This window comes from Lathamus discolor, chromosome 4, assembly GCF_037157495.1.
Source record: "Lathamus discolor isolate bLatDis1 chromosome 4, bLatDis1.hap1, whole genome shotgun sequence".
Classification (NCBI taxonomy): Eukaryota; Metazoa; Chordata; class Aves; order Psittaciformes; family Psittacidae; genus Lathamus; species Lathamus discolor.
In genome coordinates, this window is record NC_088887.1 from 64,089,351 (window position 1) to 64,115,172 (window position 25,822).

The 25,822-nt window shown below is 39.4% G+C and overlaps 1 protein-coding gene across 1 annotated transcript; it reads left to right on the forward strand.

Annotated features, from left to right (window-relative positions):
• The first annotated feature begins 1,701 nt into the window (after positions 1-1,701).
• On the forward strand, positions 1,702-22,546 carry SLC5A7 (solute carrier family 5 member 7). Its single transcript, XM_065675762.1, has 8 exons — positions 1,702-1,879; positions 6,383-6,496; positions 9,179-9,334; positions 13,025-13,173; positions 17,206-17,349; positions 19,217-19,370; positions 20,261-20,478; positions 21,211-22,546. The coding sequence occupies exons 1-8, from the start codon at positions 1,702-1,704 to the stop codon at positions 21,832-21,834; spliced, it is 1,737 nt and encodes a 578-aa protein (XP_065531834.1). The 3' UTR covers positions 21,835-22,546.
• Positions 22,547-25,822: the final 3,276 nt, after the last annotated feature.

Below are 25,822 nucleotides of genomic sequence, written 5' to 3' on the forward strand. Positions count from 1 at the left end.
AGCTGGAAAACGTGGCTGCACCTTCAGCTAGGTTTGGAAGGGAGCTGTGGGGTGAGATGGTCCTCACCAGCCCCACACAAGCATGACTCGACTTGCAGCATGCTCAGTATCAGGCCCAAGGGTGGTGGAGAAATGGTGCCAGGAAGGGCAATGAAAGCCCAGGGTTTGCCTTCCCCCTCCCTACCTCTGCTGTCCCCACTTCATCCAGCTCTGTTTCCAGCACATCTCTTTTGAGCAGTTCTTTCCTTCCTCTTTCCCATGGGTTTGGCATGATCCTGTTCCTTCCTTTCTTCCCCTTCATTTCCTTTTGTTTTTCCACCCCAATTTCACTTCCTAACCCTGTTTTCCTGCCATGACACGACAATCACTCTCCCTTGAGTCATCCTTACTTCCCCACAACGTCCCCCAGCACTCTGACGTCTATCCCCCTTCCTCCCCCCAGCTCTGACGGACACGGTCCTCTCACCCCACTCAACCCTCCTCCTTTATAAAGGGATTTTCCTCTTTTTAATCCGCGATCCCCCCATCGCAGCCTCAGCTCCCGGTGCACCGTGACGGGAAGAGGGAAGAGACGATCCTGCCTCTGAGCCTCCCCACCCTCCTCCCCCCACCGTAACCCCGGGCGGGGGCAAAGCCCCCGCGGCTCAGCCCCGACAGCGCCCCGCGGGATGGGCGGCCGTGCCCCTCAGGCGGGGCAGCGCGGCGGCGGAGAGCAGGTGCGGCGGGCGGCGTTCCCCGACGGCGCGGGGCGGCGGGCAGCGGCGGGCCGGGGTGCGCGGGCGCGGAGGGACGCTCGGCGGCTCGGCGGAGCGCGGTGTGCGGAGCCCCCCGGTAGGTCGGGCTCGTTCCGTCCGCGCAGGGCTCCCGTGGAGCCGTCGGGAGCGCGGATGGGTCGTCCCGACGCGGTTTTGTGACAGCCATAGCGGAGCGGCGCGGCGAGAGCTGGGGGTGCTCCGGGAAAGGCGTGGTAGGGGGCTGCTTGTGTCTCTCGGGAGTTCTCGCCCGCTGTAATTCGTACACCTCCGGATTTCTGCCGTTCGACAGCTTTTGAGCTTTCCATTTACTTCTCAAATTGCGAACGACAATTGATTGGTACTTTCAGTGATGGACAGTCAAATGTTGCAAAAAAGAAAGAGCAGGTTTTTAAATATGGGAGACAATAGAAGGGGGAAAGATTAAACATTCTGACAGAAAGCCTCAAAGATGTGCTCTGCTGCTGTAGTTAGTGCTTATCTATAGCTCTTAAATAACTTAAAACAGTTTTGTGGCTTGTCTGCTAACTAGAGACTTTTCTGACAGTCCACATGGCCAAGATCTTCTATCCTATCGCATATACCAAACTATTTCTTTACTGAAGAATTTGCAGGCACTGGGGACTTGATGACAATGCTAAAAGAATTCAGTGCTCAAAAACTGATTTCCAAGAATCGTGTAGCTTTTAGCCACATCATTTCCCTTTGTAATCACAGGCTACAGTTGTTGTTTGTTGCTCCACAGGCATTTTCTATGGCATGTAAACTCAGTATGAATTGCATCTGAAATACTCATTTCATAAAATCACCAGAATAGTCTCTTTTGACTTTTCTTTGTATACTGATTCAAAAAAGCATCTTACCAGGTTTGTTAAAAACAGACCTATTATTGCATTCTCTCCAGAGGTCTTAATGAAATAGCAATCAAAGAAACAGACAGGACTTCAACATGGCTTTCCATGCAGAGGGGCTGGTGGCCATAATTGTATTCTACCTGGCTATACTGGCGGTTGGGATATGGGCTGCTTGGAAAACCAAGAACACTGGCAGCGAAGGAGATCGCAGCGAAGCTATTATAGTCGGTGGAAGAGACATTGGCTTGCTAGTTGGTGGATTTACAATGACAGGTATGTAAAAACCATGTTTATTTTTTTTTTTCCTAACCAGCACATAACTTGTCATTTTTCCATCTGAATGAAGAAGTGTAATCTGCATGTTGAACAATGAAAATGGAAAAGATACATGTACTTTATTTTCCAATTGCAATTAACATTGTTTAGTGAACAGCCCAATGTAGCATCTATGTAAAAACAACAAGTATTTTAGAATCAGAAAGGAAGAATAGATTAAAATTCTTACTGATTGCTTTTATATTCATCTGTAGATAAATATGTTTGGGAGAAAAGCATAGAATTTATATAGGTAATAAGAAAACCAGTTTTAAAAGAACTGTTATTGTTAAAGCTGTCCAAAATGGTGAGTTATTTTTGTTTAATCTGAGTAAAACAAAGTTTACATGCAAAAAGATGGGGGGAATGTCCAGCATCAATTAAGAATAAGTTTCTGAAAGAAAATTGGATTAAATCCAAACTTGTAATTCCACTGATTTCATCAAACTTACATTGTGGATTCTCTTAACTTGTTCTGCAGCAGGTTGACAAAACCATATATTATTGTCAATAGTAGCATCAGTAAGAAAAGCCTGGGTGAAGGAAGAGTTCCTCACTAATCTTGTAAGCAGTGCTGTTTGGATCTCAGACCCAGTAGAACCAGGTGTCTGGTTTACCCAGAACCTGGGTAAACAAGATATTCATAAAATGATGCAAAATCTCAAGTCTAACAGCAAACGTACGATACTGGGAGGAAAATGCATTGTAAGAAGAGTGAATTGGCCCACCATTTTTATTTAGGCAATTTTTCCCCCTTTTTAAAAATTAATTTATTTTAAGTTCTATTCAGGCAAAGCCCTTCCAGTTGCCACATTGGACTTACCAGGTTATATTTATGTTTTGCTCTTTTGCCCTGTTCTGGTTTCACAATTATCTAATCAGAAAGAGACACATAAAACTTGGTCCAGACTTCTGCTTTCTTTAACCAAGAGAATTTCCTGTCCCCTTCAGGGGCATTTTGCTCATTCATAGACTGAATATTTGAATGTGGAGTAAAGAATGTTTATTAAACTCAGTGAAGTTTGAATACAGACAGACATTCTGCTTTTCGCGCTTTGCTTTAATTTACTGTATCACATATCCACTGGCTATTGAAACATTAAATATGATAGGAAGATCTGGTTTGATTGCTTTCTGCTGAATGAAATGTTTCAAGAGCATTGTAACCAGAATATTTTGCAGAGAAATTGCTTGCCACAGAACTATAATCATTAGATCAGGGAGTGGAGAGAGAACAAGACATGCCCCGCTCAAATGGTTATGACTAACGACTTTGCTTGTGGAAGAAGACACAAATTCTGGTCTCCTTAATCCTATTTTACAGGAATGTTTTGCATAACAGCTGAAGCAGAGACGAGACTTTAACTATATTGCAAGCAATTTCTTGTAGCCACCACAATTCACACCCACATACGCTCATTCCATTTCATGCAAGCTGTAGAGACAGCGTAGTAGATCATCCCTGTGGTAGAATATCAAGCTGATCCTAAAGCGTTTGGGCAGCTAAAACACTCATGGATGTTATACTATCAGGGTTTGCACACTTTCTCACCTACTCCTTCCTTAAATTGGGCAATTAAAGCTCGGTATGGCAAGTAAATTCAGTTTCAGGGAACCATGCCTGACACGCTAAGTCATATGTGGGCACCAGGCTACTGATTCAGGGGTTAGTCCAAGTTTTGTCTCAGAGAGGGGGGGGTTGGGGCACTCAGTTTGTAAAGCTGTAACAAAACAACTATAAAAGGAAGTTGATCAAAATCCGCAGTTATTCTTACTAAATGGTGGCATTATTCAAGGGCATATTTGCTTCTTTAAAAATGACAAATGCCAATTTTGCATCTCATAGCCATGCCTTCAGAGATGTATGGCTAGTCCAACATCATCCTTATATTTTTCACTTTTAATTGTCCAAACACGAATTAAAAAGCGAAGCCTTTTCCATAGAAGAAAACAAGATTTTTCAAGATCATCAGAAAGGATATTGTTCTTATAGACATGAAGTATTTTTGGTTATGAGATAAGGCCTGATTCTGTTGTTCTTGACCGAGACAAATGCTACCATGTTCCCGGGGTACTGGCTACAAAAACGGGTTAGTTTCTAAGGCTACTTGGTGGGGAGGATGACAGAACTCAGAGCTTAAGCATCATGGCTTCACAGGGGTGGACTCAAGATTGCAGACTAATTGTAGTTCATTTTCTAAATGGCATTGAAAAACCTTAAAGCAAATGCGCTGCCTATGAATAATGGCTATAGACATATTTGGATATATTTAATTATCCTGAAGAAGCTGTTGTATCGACTAGCGACTGAAATGCCTAACATAACGCCTGTTGAAAGCTGCGTGTGTCTGCAATTATCAAAACAGTTAGAATGAGAAGATTTAATTGGGGATGGGTCACAGCAGCTCATATTAAAATGAACTAACATAGTACCATAGTAGACACACCTTTAATCTCTGTATCATTCTTATATAATTATAGTTAAAATGTTTCATTAAACATTAGCATTCCATAATTTGTGAGTGAAATTCTTTAGAAGTGGTATCTGAGACAAACATGAGTCTATTCTTATTTCAGTGACTGAGTTTAAACCCCAAAGGAAATATTTGAGGTGACATAATCAAATAATTACAAACATGACCAAAAAGGTAACAATCTACTGATGTAATTTTTTCATTTTAGTTGGATGGAGCTGCATATCCTTCCGCAAGGAAAAAAAGAATAAATTACAGAATTCTCTTTTTTGTAATCCTGAGGTCAGGTTTTTTATTTTACAGATCTTGATAAGTTGATTCAATGGTTTTACTGGTCATAAAAAGGGATCATTCACAAAGAAGTGCCAAAAAAAATCTGATTTTCTAATATATACCTATATATAAAGAACTCTGAAATTAATTTCTGTATTCTTCATATGAACTAGGAGCAGAATTGCACTCTGTATCTTCGGTGTGTGTCTGATCATTTTTTAGGGTACATATTTTAAATGGATGTTGGTATTTCCTGTATGTTTTGGTCCTTCAGATGGCAGGCAAAGAGAAGATTAAAGCAGATTACCACATCAATGTTTCCATAGATTATTAAATTTTATATTCCTTTTGTCTGATTTAGACCAAACTAAAAAAAAGAAAAAAAAAGAATTTTACTCAAAAAGGTATTAAACAAACTTTAAATTGTGGCTTAGCAAACTGAGGATCAGCAAATTAATTTTTAAGGCTGAAATCCCATCCTATCATATCTCATTATTTCTTTTGTAATGTATTTACTGATGCCAATGTACATGCTGACTACTCATTCATCCCCTCAGGAAACGACATATAGCACCTTCCAAGAGCTCTGAGGTCCTTGGCAGATGTTCCAGAGCAGTCATGTGTACTGAAATGTTGATTGGCAGCTATTTTTCAAACCGCAATCAAGAAATCAAGAAATAAAATTGAAAAGAAGTGCTAAATAATCCATTCTATGTTACCCAGCAATAAATGTCCATAGGGCATTGCTGCTGTTCCCAGCCAGGGGAGGGCAATGTCCCGTAGGCAACATCACACAGAAGGGAAGTGACTTCGTCCCCTCCAGAAGAAAATAAAGGAGGTAGGCGTAATGTCCAAGAGCCCCTTGGAGAACATCCGCCGCTTCAGTAGCAACTCCAGGCAAATTAATGCCAGACCTTGAAGCCTTCTTCACCACAGCTGCAGCAATGCTGGACATCTGTCCTTGACTATGGGACATTATTCTCTATCTGGAAGTGGGTATTGTTCATGCAGTAGTCAGGCTCATGCTTTTTCCAGGGAAAGAGACAAATACAATCCCTTTTCTAAGTATTTATCTTTGTTATTGCATACAGGTGTTTACAACCTATTCCATAAGTTTATGCTCCTTGAGACACAATAGGGAACACACATCCCAGGTAGGCATAGGCTCAGTGGTCAATGGCTCAATGTCAAGGTAGAGATCAGTGATGAGTAGTGCCCCTCCGGGGATCTTATTGGGATCAGTATTATTTACCATCTTTGTCAGGGACATGGACCCTGGGATTGAGTGCTCCCCCAGCAATTATTCAGATGACACTGAGATGAGGGGTGAGGCTGATACTCTAGAGCGAAGGGATGCTATTCAGAGGAACCTTAACAGGCTAGAGAGGTGGGCCTGAGTGAACCTCATGAAGTTCAACAAGACCAAGTGTAAGGCCTTGCACCTGGGCCAGGGCAATTGCAAACATGGACACAAGGGTGAGTAACAAGTGGATGATTCTGTCAGTAGATCTGACTTCTTTTTCTGTATGCTTAAGTTGTATGCTTAAGTTTTTTGAATTACTACTATCTTTTATATAAGAATGCCATGTTTGGAGTTTGTACAGTACATATAATAAAATTAGCAATTTTAAAAGTGATGAGAATTTCATTGTACAACATGGGATTATTTCTTCCTTTGTGCACATTAAAGAGTTTTCCACTTCTTCTTTTTCAGCCACATGGGTTGGAGGAGGTTATATCAACGGGACAGCAGAAGCTGTGTATGTCCCAGGCTATGGTCTAGCTTGGGCTCAGGCACCTATTGGATATTCCCTTAGTCTGATTTTAGGTAAGCAAAGAACTAAAGCTAATCATCTCTCATTTTAAACAGTTCTGATGACAAGTCCATCATTTAAATTGAACCAACTAGGATCTATAAATGCAGACTAAGATAAACTGGATCTCTTCTGCTGATAGGCTTGGCTATTAAAAAGAAAAAAATCACTATAAATAATTTGATATCTTAAGTCACCTGAATACCTTGGCAGACCTACTTGATTATTACAGCCACAGTGATCTATGGAGGGCACAATCCTGCTATGTGCTGGGTGAGAGTATAAAATACAGGCAGCATTATAATTTTTTAATGCTGTGGCCTCTAATTCCTGAAACGTAGTCTCAGAAATAATAACAACACAAATTCTTACTGTGTTGCAAATGTGGAGCAGCTTACGATGAAAGTATTGCCTTGTAGCCATGATGAATACACTACAAAATTGTCAACTACATCTCTCTGTATTTGAACAGATCATGTCCCCAAGGCAACTGCTGATTAAACTGTTTAAAAAGAATGCTCTTACAAAAAAGATCCTGTGTTTTTCATCTTTCATTAATATGACTGATGTATTAGCCTTTTTAATAATACTTGACCTCTCAGACTATTTTGAGTCTTTTCTCATGGCCCTCCCACCTAGTCTGTCCCTTCGTTTCCCTTGGTTACTTATCAGGTCTTCTTGCCCTTCTATTTCTTCCTGTACAACTCAGATTCCCTCCTGACTCTTTTTCCCCCCCTTCCTATGGCATGTCCTAGTTGTTGAAGGCAGAAACCTCCTTCATCATAGATGCTCCTCTCTGGCATGTGCCAGAGAGAGGCCAGCTCCAACTCCAGTAGTAGTTCCCATCCCTGAGAGCAGCTGTGTTTCCTGTAAGGAAAACAATAACAGTAGATGTCTGCCTGGAGATCAGCTGATGTCATTATAAGGTCATGAGGGTAAGGATCCATCAGTTTCATTAAGTGGTTGTTAGGGTCATAGTCACAAGTATCTTCCTGACTCTTAGCCTTTGTAAAATTGACACAAATTAATAATAGCCCAGCAGGGGTTGAGTAAGCCTCTTCCCTCATTTCCAGCTGGTTTTAGATATACAGTCTTTTTTTCCTGGAAAGCTGTAATGGCCTCTGCAGGGAAGTCTGCATCATATATTGCTCTGTAGAGCACAGAGAGGAAAGCATTTCTATAGGAGTCATCTGTACCTGCAGGTTTGAGGGGAAGAGTTGTTTATCTTTCTTGGAAGAAAAATAAATCAAAATTATAAATTCAAGGCTGGAAGAGATATTACTGCTTCAGACATGAGGATTGAAGATTGATCGAATCTCCCTCTTAGTTTAACATTGTGCTGCATACCACTTTCCCTAGTTTTTCAAGCAATTTAGTTTTAAAGGTTAGAATATCTTGTCATTCCTTTGACAGACGCTTGGACATCCTAATAGATCGTAATACCACTAACTCTTTTTTTGTTCTTTTGGTTGTCTTTTGTAATGGTGACATAACAAGTGGAATAGGAACAGGATCCATGACCAATCCAAGAACAGTAAAAAATTGCCCAAGGGGTTTTGCAGCCAAACAATCTGCCTAAAGACATTTTTAACATAAGCAGTATAAATACAATGTGATTGGTAAACCGACACCTTCCATTCAGGCAACTTAATGAAATGAAGAAATATGAGTGATATAAGGCAATACATAGAAACATGGAAAATATTCTGTACAATACGATAAATATATTACATATCTTGTGATGAAGAATCTAAGTAAGGGTCGCCAGATACTGTACAGTAGATTTTATTTAGAACTGACTGTTCTTCCAGTGTTTTTTACTGTACCTTATACATTGCATTTCAGCAGTTTTATTGTGGTAGAAGTCTACAGAAGTAGTTACTGTCATGTGCAAATCTCAACTGCACAGGTTTTCGTACAAGGGCTCTTTCAGCTTCCCTGAGCTATGTCCTTTTTTTTAACCAGCTAGAAAAAAATTGAGGACTGAGGACTGTACATTAGAAAGGTGAGGCCTTTGCACATTTATGCACATATCCAACCCATATAGCAGCCAGTCAGAGCAAAATTATAATACACTAAAATTCCTGAACACGTCTAAGTTAAATAAGTGTATGACAGATGTTCAGGGAGCCCAACACCTGCAGAGCCTAGAAGGCATCTGACCTACCCTGCAGGTGTAGTAAGGTTTGTTTAAGCACACATAATAAATCTGAATTGTCCTGAAAGAATCAGATTTGTTGTGTGTGCACTAAACACGTGTGGACTCCTATTTCTGATCTGGGAATCCCAGACAGTTTCATTTTTCAAGTAGGACCATGTGAAAATTCATGCTGAATCTGTTCTAGGTAGAAAAGCCATTCCCTTAGGTGGATCCAAAATTAGACAAATATCTGGCAGCATCCATAGTGACAGATTAAGTAAACTGAACTAGACAAATTAACACAAACTTATTTTTCATTATCAGACCATAGATATTAATGGTGTAGGTGTGTTTATGTAACTCTGCAGACAGATGTAAGGTAAGAGAGTAAGAGTTCTTCGAAGATATTTTAACTGTATTTATTTCTTAAAGAAAAAAGAAAACAAAACGGTAATGAAGATATTTTTGCACCCTTAACTGAGAATCGATGTTTTATCTTTTACCATTAATGCACTTCTCCACCGCAGTTGGTGTCATATGCTATTTTTCTTTGTAGGTGGCCTTTTTTTTGCAAAACCTATGCGATCCAAAGGCTATGTGACAATGCTAGACCCCTTTCAGCAGCTTTATGGAAAAAGGATGGGAGGGCTACTGTTTATTCCAGCTTTAATGGGAGAAATGTTTTGGGCTGCTGCCATCTTCTCTGCCTTAGGTAAGGAATAAGCAGTACAAATATTAATTTATCACAGGTGGAAAAGATTAAGAAAATCAGAAATGCATTAAAATCCTGGCTTCAAATGTTAGCTATCCTAGCTAGACGTTTCAGAGTGGGACAGTTCTCAGCCCTGGGCTAATTAGTACACTAAACCTGGTAATAGTACCCCATTAATTATTTTGGAAATGGAAAGACACACAGGGTATCTATTCATTTTCAAGTATCTTTAAGTTGTTCCTTATCAGAAAGCATTAAAAGCTTTGGCAACAAATTTCCCTTAATTGTGAGGATGACATGAACGTGAACGTCTGAAGTGTCCCTTTTGTGCCAAGGCTGATCCAGCTTCTCTTTTACGTCACTGAGACCACAGAAGCCAGTCAAAATTTCCCTTAAGGATATGAAACATTACTGCCAGTGCATCTAAATAAAACAATCCTTTGCATATATGAGACGTGCATATACAGAACATCCCACAGCACAAATAGCAGAAGTAAAACTGACTGTGATCAATAAATTGAGGTATGATTCAATTCTAAATGGCATTCTACTTGACAAAATGAAGGAAATACTTGGGATTCAAGAAAGAATTCAGAGATGACTCAATAGATAATCACCCAACTTCTCATCCAGTCCTGACAAAAAAAAAAATCACTTTCCAGGGTGTTTAATTATATTTCAGGACTGAATTTAGCAATCCCTTCAAAACCTGAGAAAGCCCTTGAGTTGAAGCACCAGTAATTGACTTTTACCAGCTAATCATTCTTGTAGTGTGCATGCATGTGGTAATGTTTTCTAGCACAAGCTATTTTAGACAGAAAATAAACTTTGAAGGTACTCTCCAACTGTGCTCTGATGAACTGCGAAGCAATGGGGAGCTTGTTTACCACAATTTTGTCACAAAACCCTTAAAGGACTAAGAACAAACTACATGCTGAGGTGATAGGAGTTGAATAACTTGAAGAACACTCTGAGTATTTGGAATATACTTTCTTTTTGATTGAGGACAAGCTAATCTGTGATATTGCAAAGCAAATTGTGTGAATACCTTTCTAGTAGGTTTGTATTAACATCTTACCGTTAAAGACTATCAATGATTATAAAGGTCGTTGAAGGTTTTGACTTTTAACTACTCCGTGAATAATCTAGTTATATTATACCTCCTAATTTGCACACCTATCCTCACTGATGAATATTTAATCCCCAAAACACCAAACCTGGCAGCTCTCAGCAGCTCTTATATATGACACATCATGTTGTGTTCTACTACCAAAATTCTTCCACCTAGAATATCTCTCTACAATACCTGCAAGGACTGAAAGTTGTTGCAAAATGTTTCTTTGAAATCACCCTAATTATAAGGAGAGGATTTTTTGAACATGTTTTTTAAACACTGCAATACGTTGAGATAGCTAATTCACCTAAGGTAAATGTATAACCATCCTGCTAGCTGCTGGAAGGGCAGTGCCAGGGGGCACAAGCACAGTTTCTTGAGTGCGCTGACAACAAATTTGTGACACAAATGATCAGGGAGCTAATCAAGGGAGGTGCTCTGTTGAACCTGTTACAAATAAGGAAGAACTAGTTAGGGATGTAAAGGTCAAAGGCAGACTAGGCTGCAATGTTCATTAGATGGTGAAGTACAGGGTTATGAAAACAAGGAACAAGACATAAATGAGGACCCTTCAGGAGAGTAGGTCAGAACCTCTCCTGGAGTCTGCTTGGACTAATCCCATGGGCAACAGCCCTGGAAAGAAGAGGAATACAGGAGATCTGGTTGATATTCAGGGATCACCTTTTCCAAACCCAAGAACAGTCATCCTGACAATCAGCAAAATTGCATGGGATCTTCATGAATGAAAAAGGAGCTCCTGACTAGACTCAGACATAAAAGGAAAGCATTCAAGAGGTGGAAACAGGGATGGGTGACCTCGAAGGAATGCAGAAACACTGTCAAATCACCCAGAGGTGGGTTTGGAAAAGCCAGTGTCCATTCGGATTTGAATCTGGATGTGAAGAGCAGCAAGAAAGACTACAACTACATAAACTGCTGTTTAATGAGACAGGGAACTGGTGTAAAGGATGTCAAAAGGCTACCTTAGTGCCTTCTCTTCTTCATTCATTGCTGGTAAGACCAGCCTTCAGGAATCACAGGACTCTGAGAACCCTAATATAACCCAGGGCAAGAAGGGTTTCCTGGAGGAGGATTAAGTTAGGAGACATTTAAATTGACTGGAAAGACACAGTTTCATGGGACCTCATGGGATGCATCCCATGGATGCTGTGGGAGCTGGCTGATAGCATGGCAAGGACAGTCTCAGTAATCTGAAGACTGTCCTCCTTCAGATGTTCCTGAAGACTGCAAATAAACAAATGTCGCTCCCATCTTCAAGAAGGAGGATACCAGGAGCTAAAAGCTGGTCAGCCTCATCTCAGTCTCTGGGAAGGTGATGGAGAAAATACTCCTGGAAACTACTTTCCAAGCAAAAGATGGTCAAGAAGGGGACTGGGGAGCGTTGATTCATTCTGACCAACCTGAAATTTTCCATGATGAGCTGACTGGCTTGGTTCATGAAGGGAGAGCAGGGCATGTTGTGGATTTCAGAAGGGGGTTTTTACACCATCTCCTGTAGTATCCTCATAGACAAACAGCTGAAGTACAAACTAGATAAGTGGACAGTGAGGAACACTGAAAACTGCTCACCTGGGCTCAGAGGTCTCTGACCAGCAGCATGGATGCCACCGGGTGGCCAGTCACCAGTTGTGCACCCCAGAGGTCATTGCTGCGTCCCGTGTTGTGTAATGTCTTCATTAATGACCTGGCTGAGGAAACCAAGTGCACCTTCAGCTAGTGTGTGGAAAACAAAAACTGTGAGGAGCTGCTGATAGACCAGATGGTTGTACTACCATTCGGAAGGACCTCAACAAGCTGCAGAAATAGGCCCTCAGAAACCTCATGAAGTTCAGCAAAGGGAAATGCTAAGTCCTCCACCCGGGGAGATAAAACCTGATGTCCCAGCAAAGGCTGGGGGCTGACCAGCTGGAAAGTTGGTTTGCAGAAAAGGACCCAGGAGTCTTAGGAATCAATAAAGTTGACCATGATCCAGCTATGTGCCCTCAGGACTGCTGAGACACATTTGGTGTGCTGTATCCAGTGCTCAATACATGTGACATGGACATACTGGAGAGACTCCAGTGGAGAGCTGCCATAGCTGATGCCTTCTCCACCATTTCTTCCTTTTCCAAAAGGGACTAGCTCAGAGCATCAGTGAGGTACAAAAGGGTGCGATATATTGCATCAGATCTTCCCTAGGCGCAACTTTTACAGCAACAATACACTTGTACCAATGTGGCTGCAGATCACTCAGAGAAAATTTAGCTGTCTGTACATGGCTGCTTTTTCCCTGGTAGAACAAGTGTAGTCCTTACAGAGCTTGAACAATGGCTGTTGGAACCCTTCTGTCTTCCGTTTCATGAGAATCTGCAAAATGACGGATGCTAAACTTAGACCAACACTTTCCTCACTCCCTTTAAAGGTACGGAAGGGCTGTGCAGAAGATAAAGGGGGGAATATTTCATGTTGTTGCAGTGTCAGACCAGTATCTGTATATGCAACTTAACAAAACTGAGCCTTCTCATCAGACATACTGAGACATGCACTAACACATAGTGCTTTTTTTTTTCCCATAGGTGCCACTATAAGTGTGATCATTGACGTTAATATCAATATTTCAGTCATTATTTCTGCACTGATTGCAACTATGTACACGCTTGTGGGAGGGCTTTATTCTGTGGCCTATACTGATGTAGTTCAGCTCTTCTGCATCTTCCTGGGACTGGTAAGTTTGGCTTTTGTTTTTCCTTCTTTCCTCAGGATTATGATGATTGCCGAGACATATTGCCCAGCTTTTGGAATTGTGCCTTCACTGAAAGCATGGAGAAGGAATATCTCCACTCACAGAACACTGACTTTAAAGAGTCTGCATATACACCACAGTACAGCCCATGCTTTAACAATAATGCTGACCAAGAGGCCTGATTCTATCAACTAGTCTGATAGTGCAAGCACTTGCAATTTTCCTGCTGAGTATATATCTAACTCAAGAATAGGACTAGAGCTGTCTCCTTCATTATCTGTCCATAGGACTGTGGCACAGGCAGTGGAAGGAGGCATCAGATATATGAAGCAGTCGGTAAAGCAGTCCAGACACACTGGCATTGGACCTGCATAGCTGATGCTCTCCGACTTCTCTTTCCTGTAGCTGTCACCTACTGACACAACTTATTTAGCCACCTGCTTTAAATCACCTTCTTGGTTTTTCCCTCGTTTCCCTCCACCATCCTTGGAGACCATGGTATAAGAAGTGTCACCATATTGCTTGCTATTTGAATTTGATGGTATAAATACCCTCTCATCAGCTATCACTGATTTACTAGTTGGTAGCTTTTGCTTTTATTTACTGCTGTTCTTTAAGCCCTACTCTAAAAAATATCAGTGCATCAGGGCCCAGATCACAGGGGTGCAATCAAAACAGCTGCTGTCTTTGTTTGCTAGTGGCAGTAATAGATGGTCACAGGTGTGCAGAGAACTGAGACAGGCTGAAGTAAATGGGGTGGATAAAGATGAAGAAACTAAATGGCACCTTGGGGACCCAGAATTCTTTCCCTCCTTTCACCGGATTTCTTGTGCAGCTCTAGGGAAATTGCTTTCACCAGTGCTCACACAGGTGGTCACTAACCTACCCTGTGTGCATCCTCACTCTGTGGCATCCTACTGTGAGGCCTCTGGCATTATTTGCGGAAGTGCTAAGCATTCCCCATTTAACTGACTGCATGGGAATCATGCTAAATACCCTGAAAAAGTAAATCCAAGTTCCAGCTGGCCACCTCAAGTGAGAAGTTATTCCAGATCTTCTTCCCTTATACATTTGTCCTTCACCTGCACAGTAGGGAAAATACTGTCTCCTTCCCTAACATGCATGTTGATGTTTGTGAAACATTCAGTTTTTTCAGATGGCATGCATTACAGGAATTCCCAAATTTGGGGATAAATCAAAATACAAAAATGCTTTTCCAATGAAAACAACTCATGTACTGCTGAAGACTCTGATCCCATGGGAATAGCAATATGCGATCCTGTATTGAGGGAAGTATGAACCTGACAGGGAGGGGAAGGCAAATGAAGGTTGCACAGCAGTTTTCTAAATACATCTGTAGCTTTAACTGTGTCATTTTAATTTAGGTTGGGCTCTTCATGTAATTTCTCATTTGAAATAAATAGAAATAACTCCATGTAGAAGAAACCATCTTCAAGATTCATCAGGGGAGCTGGAAGCCTCAGATAGCATCTAAATGGTAGTGCTCTAAGTCAGGCAGTTTTAAATGAGACGGGACACTGCCAAAGCACAAATGTCTCAGGCCCAGGTAATCACAGCTTCTCCTCCAGTCTCTGGAGCAGTTTATAGTCTCACTGTCACAGAACTGTACTGCTTATTCCTCTCATGTCTCTTCCTCTCCTTCTCCTTACCAAAGAGGAGATGTTTGTTGTAGTCACTTCTGTTCCCTACCCTATCTCCTTATTTCAGTTACAGCTTCCTCCTTAGGCTTCCATATCTTCTACCCCAACCACTCCACATACTTCCCTAGTTTTCTTCTTATAATCCCATGTAGTCTCTTTCCTTCCCTCCTCACTCTCCAGTTCTCACACCTGCAGTTCCCAGCTCTTCATCTTGTCCAGTAAGTCTTTCCCTGGTCTTGCACTGTATCCCCACTATTTACTGACTCTTCATCTCAGCTGTATTATTAATTACCCATTCTTAATTTTCTGCCACCAGAAGAAGTAATTTTTCTCTGGTTTCCAGCCCCATGGAGTCCAGGTCTGTCTAGCTACCTGCTACTTCTATCCCTAAGCTTCAAGTCCCAACATAAAGTCGCAGTTTCTGCTTCACTTCCACGAGCCTTGGTTTTATTTGCCCTCCATTCAAAACACTGAATTTTCTATTTCAATTAGAAAAGGCTCAGTGAAGAGATTTGGTCTCTGTCTATGTTAAACAAGTTAAACAGTGCTGGGGTGAAAACACAAGATCATTACTAGTGCTTAATTGTTAACATAGTCCTGGCCCTGTTTTGGCACACTCCAACTAGTATTTTCCCAGGTAATTCCAAGGAACAGTTGAGCACTGTGCTATTTGGCAGTGAAAGGAGTCTAGATGTATGGATGTAAACCACGACATGCCAGTGAACTGCAGGGCCAGGGAGTATCTTGACTTGTTTTGTTTACTAATGTAGAGGTAGTCCTTGAGACCACAAAGAGATAGGTTTCTGTCAGGAGCTGGAATGGCTTACTGTCCTGGGTTCAGCAGTAGCAGTCATTTTTCTCCTTCTTAGTAGCTGGTGCAGTGCTGTGTTTGTGACTTTCAGCCTGGGAACAGCGCTGCAAAACACAAAACACACTTAGACATCACTTACAGAAGCTCATAATGCATTTGCAATACAATACCTACTAAATCCTGGGCTGTGGCAGGATGGCTACAGATGGACCTTTACAAATTTACCCTACTGAACATCTCAGGTGAGTATGGGTGAACTAGAGCTCTTCAGAAGCTTATCACTTGGACATGTTTGAGATTTGAGATTCAAAAACAAGAGTTAAAAAATTCATCTGACGTCCTTGTTCCCTGTGAATTTCTCAATAATATTATCTATTAATTTTGACAATATGCTCATTTTCCCCCTCAAAATATCTTGGAGAGTGTTGAAACATTTTGGTCATCTTTCTCAGAAAAGCCCAAGCAGATAGTGAGAAGGGAATCTTTCTGCCCAAGGGCTTAAATTGGCAAAGTTTAACATATAACCAAGAACAGAATACTATGGTATATGATAAATTTAAAAAACCAGCCTCAATTACAGGCAGTGCTGCAAAATATTCTTCACACATTATCGCAGTGATTGCAGTAAAGTACAGAAAGTTATTAGATTTTTCCCTTCCTTGCTTCTGTTACCCCATACACTTAAATGTGGTGAGTTGGATTGTGGTTATCTGTGTGGTTTTGTATATCATTGGATCTTTAAGGATGCTGTGCTTGTGATGGTCTGTGCCATATAGCACAAAGACTGGTTTTCATCTCAGTAGGAGATGCTGAGGTTCTCCTCATACAAAATTACACCACTGAAAAATGAGTTGGCAAGTAAACGCACAGTCAGTTGGGAAAGGAAACAAACCTTCTGGCAGAAGCTGTCTCTGTGAAGGGTTTCTTCACTGATGTTCTGGCCTGCATCAAAAGCAAAGAGACAAAAAGTCATTAAGAGCCTAGACTGAAATTACCCTCAAGTCAGAAAAGTGCTGTAACACTGAGTGTTCTGGAGTAAGAGAGATTGGATTCACCAACAGCACCCCTCTCTTATCACAATATAGTTTTGTGTTGAATTAAAAATTAATTCGCAGCATTTCAGGTGTGATGTCTCATGCCTGTATACTGGCAAATCCTGATGCTATTGCATACAAGTTTATATGGAGATGAGAAACAGTGTGGTCCAGGAAAGACTGTAAAGAATAAATGTGGAGTTTAGGGAAAATAAAATGAAGATGTGTAAGTGTGTCTTTTCTGCTGATTTTGCGATTTACATTGTTTAATTCTCTGCTTATACTCACAGTCTCTGGGACAGAGGTAAACTATCCACTATTAAGCTCCCTGATTTTCTTAGGTGTTCAACAGACATATAATCTGACTTTTCTACAAGTCATCTTGGCAGTTTGGTACTCGATCTGTATCATGCAAAAAGAACAAAACCAGACCAATGTTAATATTAAAATTTTACAGATTTAAAATGCTTCTTTTAGACCTGAATGGAATGTTTCTCTTTGGTTACAGTGGATCAGCGTACCCTTTGCAATGTCCCATCCCGCAGTGACAGACATTGGGCTCACAGCTGTGCACCATGTGCACCAAGCACCTTGGCTTGGATCTATCAACTCACTTGACATTTACACATGGCTGGACAATTTCATTTTACTGGTAAGTAATAGCTTGTATGAAGGAATGAAGCATTTAAGCACTTACACTGTGTTACTCTGACAGCTGAAAAATAATAGTCTAGTTAAGAGTTTCCAGCAAACTGAAAACTTTTACCCTCTTGACTCCTGCTCAATATTTCTTCACATTTGAATGATTTCAGTGAAATACCAGTAGAATATTGTAGCACAGCTGTCAAAGCCAGCATTACCAAGAATGCAATTTAAATATCATCAGGCTGAAAGAGTTGACTTATATTAAAATTAATTAAAAGTGTGCGGCTAACACTTAACTGATGTCATTGTTGGCAGAAGGCAATAAATATGTTATACGAATGATTAAATATGTCTTAGGTATAAGCGATGTAGAAAAAGTTTGCAGAGATGGATAGATGGATGAATTCAAATGTGCACACATGCCAGACTGAACTGAGGTCTTTCGTTATTTAATACCTATGTATTACACATGGGATCAGTGGTTATTAAGTACATTGCATTAGACGACCTAGCAACACTCACTAACATTTTCTATTCTCATTGTTCTTGAGCAGCTCTCCACTGGTTTTATTATCATGTTGTACTTTGAGAATTCTTTCTCTGGGTTGGGTTGTGGGGTTTTTTTTAAATACTCTCAACCAAAAATCTTCAAAGTTTTCTGGTAATTGGGCTATTCGAATTTTATTTTTTTTCCCAGCTCAAATTTTTTAGAGAGAGATTTTCAGTGAGCCAAAGTATGACATTAGCTCAAGCAGTTATATTTTGTCTGGTAAATCTGAAGGTTTAATCTCTACTGATGACTAAAGGAAAGCTCTGATGTTGCCAAATTGTGACACATTCTCTTTTCATCATGTTTGTTTCATTACGGCTCAAGAAATTTACACATGCTTGGAAAGCTTTGTTAAAGGAATATTATTATAGCTGCAAAGGAAAACAGTCATAAATAGCAAGCAGAATTAGGGTTGTCTGTGAAACATTCACTTGGTCCCTCTGTGTGAATGAAAAATATATGAAACACCTGCATACACGCTATTTGGTCCAAATGCCTCCTGCCTCATTTAGTGTGAAGAACTGTGCCGTGCACATTTAGCGAGCAATTTGCTTTCTTTCCTTTTCATGCTGTTAAGTAATAGGCGCTTATTTACTTAGTGGACAGTATTAAAATCCTGCTCTCAATACAGAATTGTTAGCACTTGGTTTTTCAAGATTTGATAATACTCTTTTGTGTCATATTTTGTAGGCATAATTTTAAGTAATCAGGATCTTCACTATTATATACCCAACAAAAGGAGAAGGGTTGCCACCATAAAAGAAAACTTTCTTTTACTGCTTCATCTCTAATTTCTATTGGTATATTTGCTTAAGAAAGTAGGACAGTATTTTTCAGATTCTTGAGTTTAATGTGTACAGAATGTGTTTAGGTGGCCACACATACTCATAAAGGAAGATAAAATATTGCTTTCAAATCCTATTGGAGACTAATCTCATTTTCACAGTGGTAGGGTACTGGATGCCAAATTATTCACATATCAATATGACTATTTTATAACCCTTCATAAAGCTCTGTCAAGTACTTATACATCTTAAAATACCTGGGGATTACAGAGACTGTAGAAGTGCAAAATGTTGTTGGTAATTGTACAAAGAAATAACTTTTCTAAAATAATGGGATTGAAGTGGACTTACAAAGGTTTGACATTACTTGTGAGAATGAAAGTTATAGCTATTACTGACTGACTGATATTCAGCAAATAAATGAAAGAGTGGCAACATGTCGCTCAGCATTCAAGTAATACTGCTACATTTTATGTGGCAATGTAAAAAAAATCCAGATTTAACCCCCAGTGATGGAATGCTGCCCATTCTATTTGCAGACCTTAGGAGGAATCCCATGGCAGGCTTATTTCCAGCGAGTTCTCTCCTCATCTTCTGCCACATATGCTCAAGTTTTGTCATTTCTGGCTGCTTTTGGCTGTATTGTGATGGCTGTTCCTGCAGTACTCATTGGTGCAATTGGAGCATCTACAGGTAAATGTTTACAAATGAACAGTAGAATAAATATAAAAAGAATAGTACAATAAATGTGTGAAAATACTACAAAGCTTGTGTTAGATGTAATCTAGCCAGGTGAAATCATTTATCAACTCAAGACTTCTTCAACAGGAGTGAAATATAACATTATAGAATATTTCTCCCAGGGAGAATGGCTTCTACCCCAGTGGTCGAGATTAACTTATTTTGCACGCTATGTACTTTGAGATGTAATATTTCTATTTATTTTTTGAGTTAAATTCTGGTACTTATACTTTTGTAGATGTGCTGTTTAGGGACGTGGTTTAGTGGGTCTTGGCAATGTTAGGTTAACAGTTGCACTCTATGATCTTACAGGTCTTTTCCAACCTAAATGATTCTAAATGATTGTATGATTTAGCAGGATTTTCTTATCCTGACCAAAACATGCTTGCCAAGGTCTTTGTCATAGTGAGGGTGATGCCTAGCAGAGTGACTATGTAGCTAAACTCTTAGAAATGTTCCACACATGGCTTTGAGTTCTGAGTCTGTAATCTAAGAGAATAGCTTAACACATCACGTACAAACATGGTTCCCAGACTTGCTTTATTGAAGAAAACAACATTTATGAGCAATGCATCATTAAACTTCCTACTGGATAACCACAGGCTGTGGTCAGACTTAGCTTAGAGATAAGGAAAAATGCTGAGCAGAATGAAATCTGCCTAACAGAAACAGGTGGGACACTGCCTCTCTGAAATGTTGTCAGTCTGGCCCTAGTAACAGTTTAGTCGTTGAATGTGAATGAAAATGTGGCAACATGAATATCTCATTACACATGAAGTCAAGAGATGCTGTCGCTGATAACTACTGATGTGACTAATAACATACTGGTGTTCATATTACAGCCTGGAATGAGACCGAGTATGGTGTCCCTGACCCCATGACTAAAAAAGAAGCAGATATGATTTTACCGATTGTGCTCCAGTACCTTTGCCCAGTCTATATCTCATTCTTTGGCCTTGGTGCGGTATCTGCTGCTGTGATGTCATCAGCTGACTCTTCAATTTTATCAGCAAGTTCCATGTTTGCTCGGAATATTTACCAGCTTTCCTTTCGGCAAAATGTGAGATTATATTTTCATTTTTACTGTTAGAGAAAATTTTAGGTGAGACCTTAACTAATTTCATAATAAAACACTCCTTTCACATTCCTGCCTATGACAAGTATAACATTTCATTCCTAATAGTATACTGAAAATACTAAAAGTCATAAAAATATCTATGGTTGTAAGTGATGACAGGGGTGAAAAAGCTAGCTCAGGGAAGGCAGCTCTCAAGAATTCTCATGGCACTGCAGTTTATCCAAACAATTTCTAATTATTGCTGCAACCATAAGTTTTTCTTAAATCTATAACAATATGAGGCATCTTTTTGAATTATTGTGTTATCAGGAAATCATCTGACAACAGAATGGGCTAGTGAGTTGGACTTTTTCTTAGGAAATAGAGAAGAAATTCTAATGCGGATTTTATAGAAGAGCCATATTGTGCTTATACTTAAAAGTTATTTTTAACAATATGCTGTTGGGTTTTTTCTTTGCCACATTATTAAATGTTTCCTTATGCTCAAAGATTAATGACTTTGATAATAGCAACCATAACCCTTGTGTTTTTTTTATTTTGCACTTGAGATGGAGGTGGTCTGATAGTGATAGAGACAGAGATTCACTTGTAAATATTTTTGAATGTCATGCAAAATTTCCTTTCACAATGCGTTATCTCTATTGACTGTGTGTACAAATGTAGGCATGCATACATTGCCCTGAAAAAACAACTAACACTGCTCTTTGTTTACAGGCTTCAGACAGGGAACTCGTGTGGGTCATGAGAATCACTGTTTTTCTTTTTGGAGCATCAGCAACAGCAATGGCACTGCTAGCTTCATCCGTGTATGGCCTGTGGTACCTCAGCTCTGACCTTGTCTATATCATCATATTCCCCCAGCTCCTGTGTGTGTTGTTTATTAAAGGAACCAATACCTATGGTGCCATTGCAGGATACTTATTCGGCCTTATTCTCAGAATAACTGGAGGAGAACCATACCTCTATCTTCAGCCCTTGATCTACTACCCTGGCTGCTATCCAGATGAAAATAATATCTATATTCAGCGATTCCCATTCAAAACACTTGCTATGCTTACCTCCTTCTTTACTAACATTATAGTGTCCTATTTAGCCAAATACTTATTTGAGAGTGGGACTTTGCCACCGAAGCTGGACTTCCTTGACGCTGTTGTTGCCAGGTACAGTAGAGAACACATGGACAAAGCAACTCTTGTAAAAAGTGACAATATTGTATTAAACGAACTTGCACCTGTGAATCCAAGACACAGTCTAACTTTGAGCTCAACTTTCACAAACAAGGAAGCCTTCAATTACGTTGATTCTAGTCCAGAGCTGTCCAACACTGAAGACAATTAACAAATCTGGCAGCCCCAGGCAAAATAACACAAACCAGGATATTCTACAAATAATAGTATGAGGCATTTTATCAGAAGAAAAGCAAGAACTGGGAATAAAATGCCACTGCAGAATTCTTCAAGTTGTTTCTAGCAGCAGGACCATTCCATGGGAGGAACCTTTTTCTGCTATTATCTAACATGTTGGATTAGAACATAGAATGTTTACCAAAAGATATACTCAGACCCATTCTTTCAACCTGGAATTATATACTGTGTAATTAAAAAAAAAAAAAACCACAAAAAAAACCAACAGAAATTTACAATTGAAAATATATGTAGCAGAAAAAGGGCAAGTTATATAGCTAAGACATAGTGTGAAGAGATTATAATACAGACACTCTGAAATACTATCAGTCACAACATTTTGTTGGCGTTAAGTGAAAATATATTGTCACAGTTATAAGTGATTTATTACTAAAGAGCTAGCTGCTTGAGCAAAGACAGATAGATAACCTCCCTGGGGTTTTGGTCTGGTCATTTTTTTCCTTATAAAGAAATTCATATAATACAAATCTAGTATTTTATTGTTTGTTTAAGACAGCAAAATGTGCAAATAGTAATAAATTCTCATAGGAGTGCTAAACATATTTTAATTTAAAAAAATAAAATTAAGTCACCAGTTTAAAATTATGTTATACTTAATGCAAGCCAACATTAAGCAAAGTATGTTACTGTAGGTCTTCTTTTTATCCTGTGCTTAGTGGCTGTCACCAATGGAGAATAACAAAATTTTTAAAGCAATAATGAGAATTGAAACTCAGTTGTGAAAAAATGACTGAACTCATTCAAGCTAAATAGAACTTTTCAGTGTTGAGAAAAGAAGCCTTATGTTGACTTATCAAAAATGAACACTGAGCAAAGCAGTCTGACACCAAGAAACTGCAGCAATGGAACAAATACTGGAGTAGAGTCAAGAAGGCTTGAAAAGGGGGGTAAGAGGGTTTTACATGGGGAAAATTCCTAATTTTAATTTAATAAAAATAAGTATTCTTAAAGACGTTAAAAAACCTTTAGGGCTGGTCCTGCTGAGATTGCTCTGGAAAGTGTAGATCTTCCATGGAAAATCACATTTTCTCAAAAATTTGATTTTCCATGTGAAAAATGGGCTTGCTGGACAGATTTCCATGTCTGTAAGTGTCCATCTCCGAAAGCAGTAGCATCTTGGAGGGGAACTGAAAGACAAACCCACAAGCATAGTGAAAGGCACAGCGGTGTCTTTCACTAAATGCTGAATTCCTTCATTTACAGTCATCTTCCTGGGCCCTCATGGTGACTGCAAAGCACTGGCAGTGGCCAGGCACAGATGAGACTTTACTCACGAATGGCATTGCTGGCCAGAAACAGCAAAGCAGGGAGGTGAAACCTCTTCCAACTTTGCTCTGGCCAGCAGGGAACATGCAATGTTGTTTCCATTTGCCCAAGGCCAAGATGATTGTCTGTCCCCATGGGTATGTGCCTTTCACAGCAGGTGATCCGATAACTAGATTTCTGAACAATTAAGAGTTATGCCCCAATAATTCTTTCTAATATCTACTCATGACACAAAATGTTCAACTGAAATCCAGGTATCTTCCTGTTGCTGATCACTGGTGAATATTTTTTTTTAACATTCACAGCATGAGGAATTATACTGGAGGATAGGAGATGTAAGAATAGGTTTTGCTGCTAAAGGAAGAAGCCATCAACTTGTGCATTCAATGTAAACATAAACATTCACAAGGATGAATCCTTAGATATGTTTTTGCTCCTTTTGTGGAGTTTCAACAGCATATATATATTTTATACATAGAGGAAATTAATTTTAGAAGTTTTTACTTTTTTTTTTTCTCCATACATTGCATTTTAAAATAACACTGCATCTCAGTTCTGAATATGATTGTGAATGGAATCATACTACTGTGCTAACAAATACTGAGTGTGCTCTGAATGGAGGGAGTCAAAATCAGGATCTGCACTAAAACCCAGGAGAGACAATAGAGCTAAGAATGGAAAAAATTCCTGCTGGGTGACTGAGCAAGCCACTTATGCAATTCAGGGTTCTGAGGATCTCATAAACTGGATACAAGCCCAGCACTACTCATTGACCTATGAACTATGGAAAAGAGAAGAGGAAAGAGATTATCTGGAAGAAAGACAGGGGAAAACAGAGCCACTGCTGAATTATTACCCTTTTCTGACCAAAATCCACTAGCCTGAATCCCGTCTTATAAGAAAATATAAAGCCATGGTTTTGCCTCCTTACATAGTCCATGCCTTATGCTGCAGTTCCTAATTGTTAGAGGATCCCATTTTACAGCCACCTGAAGGTCTTCCTAAAAAAGTTTCCCTTACCTCAGTTTTGTCAAGGAATTCCTGGATTTTCACTATGAGGTGCTGCATAGTGGCCATATAACTTGAATACAGCAGCATTTTGGTGTTATTTATAGCAAAATGTCCATTAGTGGGAGGCAAAAGAAAGGAGAAGCGGATTCATCTGGAATCATTTAAGAAAATCTGACTGAAAAATAAAAAACTTTCTTTTTATATTTTATTCCCTTGTTACCATTAAAATGTAATGGCTTCACAAATTCTCAAAAGGAAAAAATAGAAAATGGGTCAATCCAAAAATTTCAAGACAGATGCTTTCAACATTATCAGAATATTTTATACTGTTTATCCTAAGAAATATTTTTGTGAAATTCCCGTGATTTTAGAAACTATTCCTATTTAGATGGATCTACGCATTCTTTGGCTTAAAATGGTTGCAACGAAGTTCTACAGTCTTGACTAAGATGGAAAGGTTATAGTACTTTTGCACTTAGCACACCATGGAAGCTTTATTATGCAAAGGAGAGGAGTGACACTGAATACTGTACATTGTTTGACCGTGATTCTGCTTTCCACATACCAAGTCTTTGTGTGTGTCTTTGTGTGATTCCAGCAACGCCTGCTGTGGTTGTGTAGTGGACAAGTTGACTCCAAAAGCCAAACCGAACAGCTCGGTGCAAAGTCTATTTAGAATTGCCTTAGCTCAGCTATCCTTCCATTAAATTTATACAAAGCTGTTCATGTAACTAAAGGCCATATCTGTGATTGATGGCTGGGGAAAAAGAAAGGCAAAAAAAAGACACAGAAGTAAAAATGCCAACAGGATGTAATTCTTCAAACAGATTTTATTTTCATGGGAATCTTCAGATGCTCCTTCTCCACTTGTGCAATTTGTAGACAGTAGTACTGTGCTATAAATTGGATCTATAGTCAGTGAAGCAAACACTTCAGACACTGAGGTTATTGTTTCTGAGCCTACAATTTCTGGATAAAATATTCAAATCATGATCATACATTTTACTTTCATATTTTAACATTTGTGAGTAGCACTTATTTGACAGGGTTTTTTAACTCCTTTGCATGAGATGTGTTCATAAAATCAAGCTTAAGAACATAGCTGAGAGAAGTTAAGATTTCATTATATTTGTCCAAAAGGGATGCTATATGTATTATAAATAAAACATACTTTCGTGAACCTGAAATGAATGTAAACATTAAGTGGATCAAATGAAGTAAAAGTCATATTTAGTCTTTTATTTTCATATAGTACAACAATTTAGAATTTCAAATGTAAGTATCATAGGAAAAAAACCTGTTATTCATTTTTCCTTCTGCCCTTCAAGCGTATTTGATCAAGTTCCATGTGCAGTAAGTTATTGTAAGTCTACTATTAATCAGGGCAGTATTTGTGGCTGTTGTTAAAAAAAAATACAAAAGTATATTTTTGTCTGTGTCAGAAATATTATATTAAGATTATACCTAACAAAACAGATAGGAAACATAATAGAGATATATATGGTTTAACTTCATTTGTATTGTATTCAATAGTGCCCATGCAATTCAGGAAAAAAAACAAACCAAAAAAAAAACAAAAAAAAACAACTGTCTGGTTTTGGGTCTGTTTTGTCCATCTATTAAAA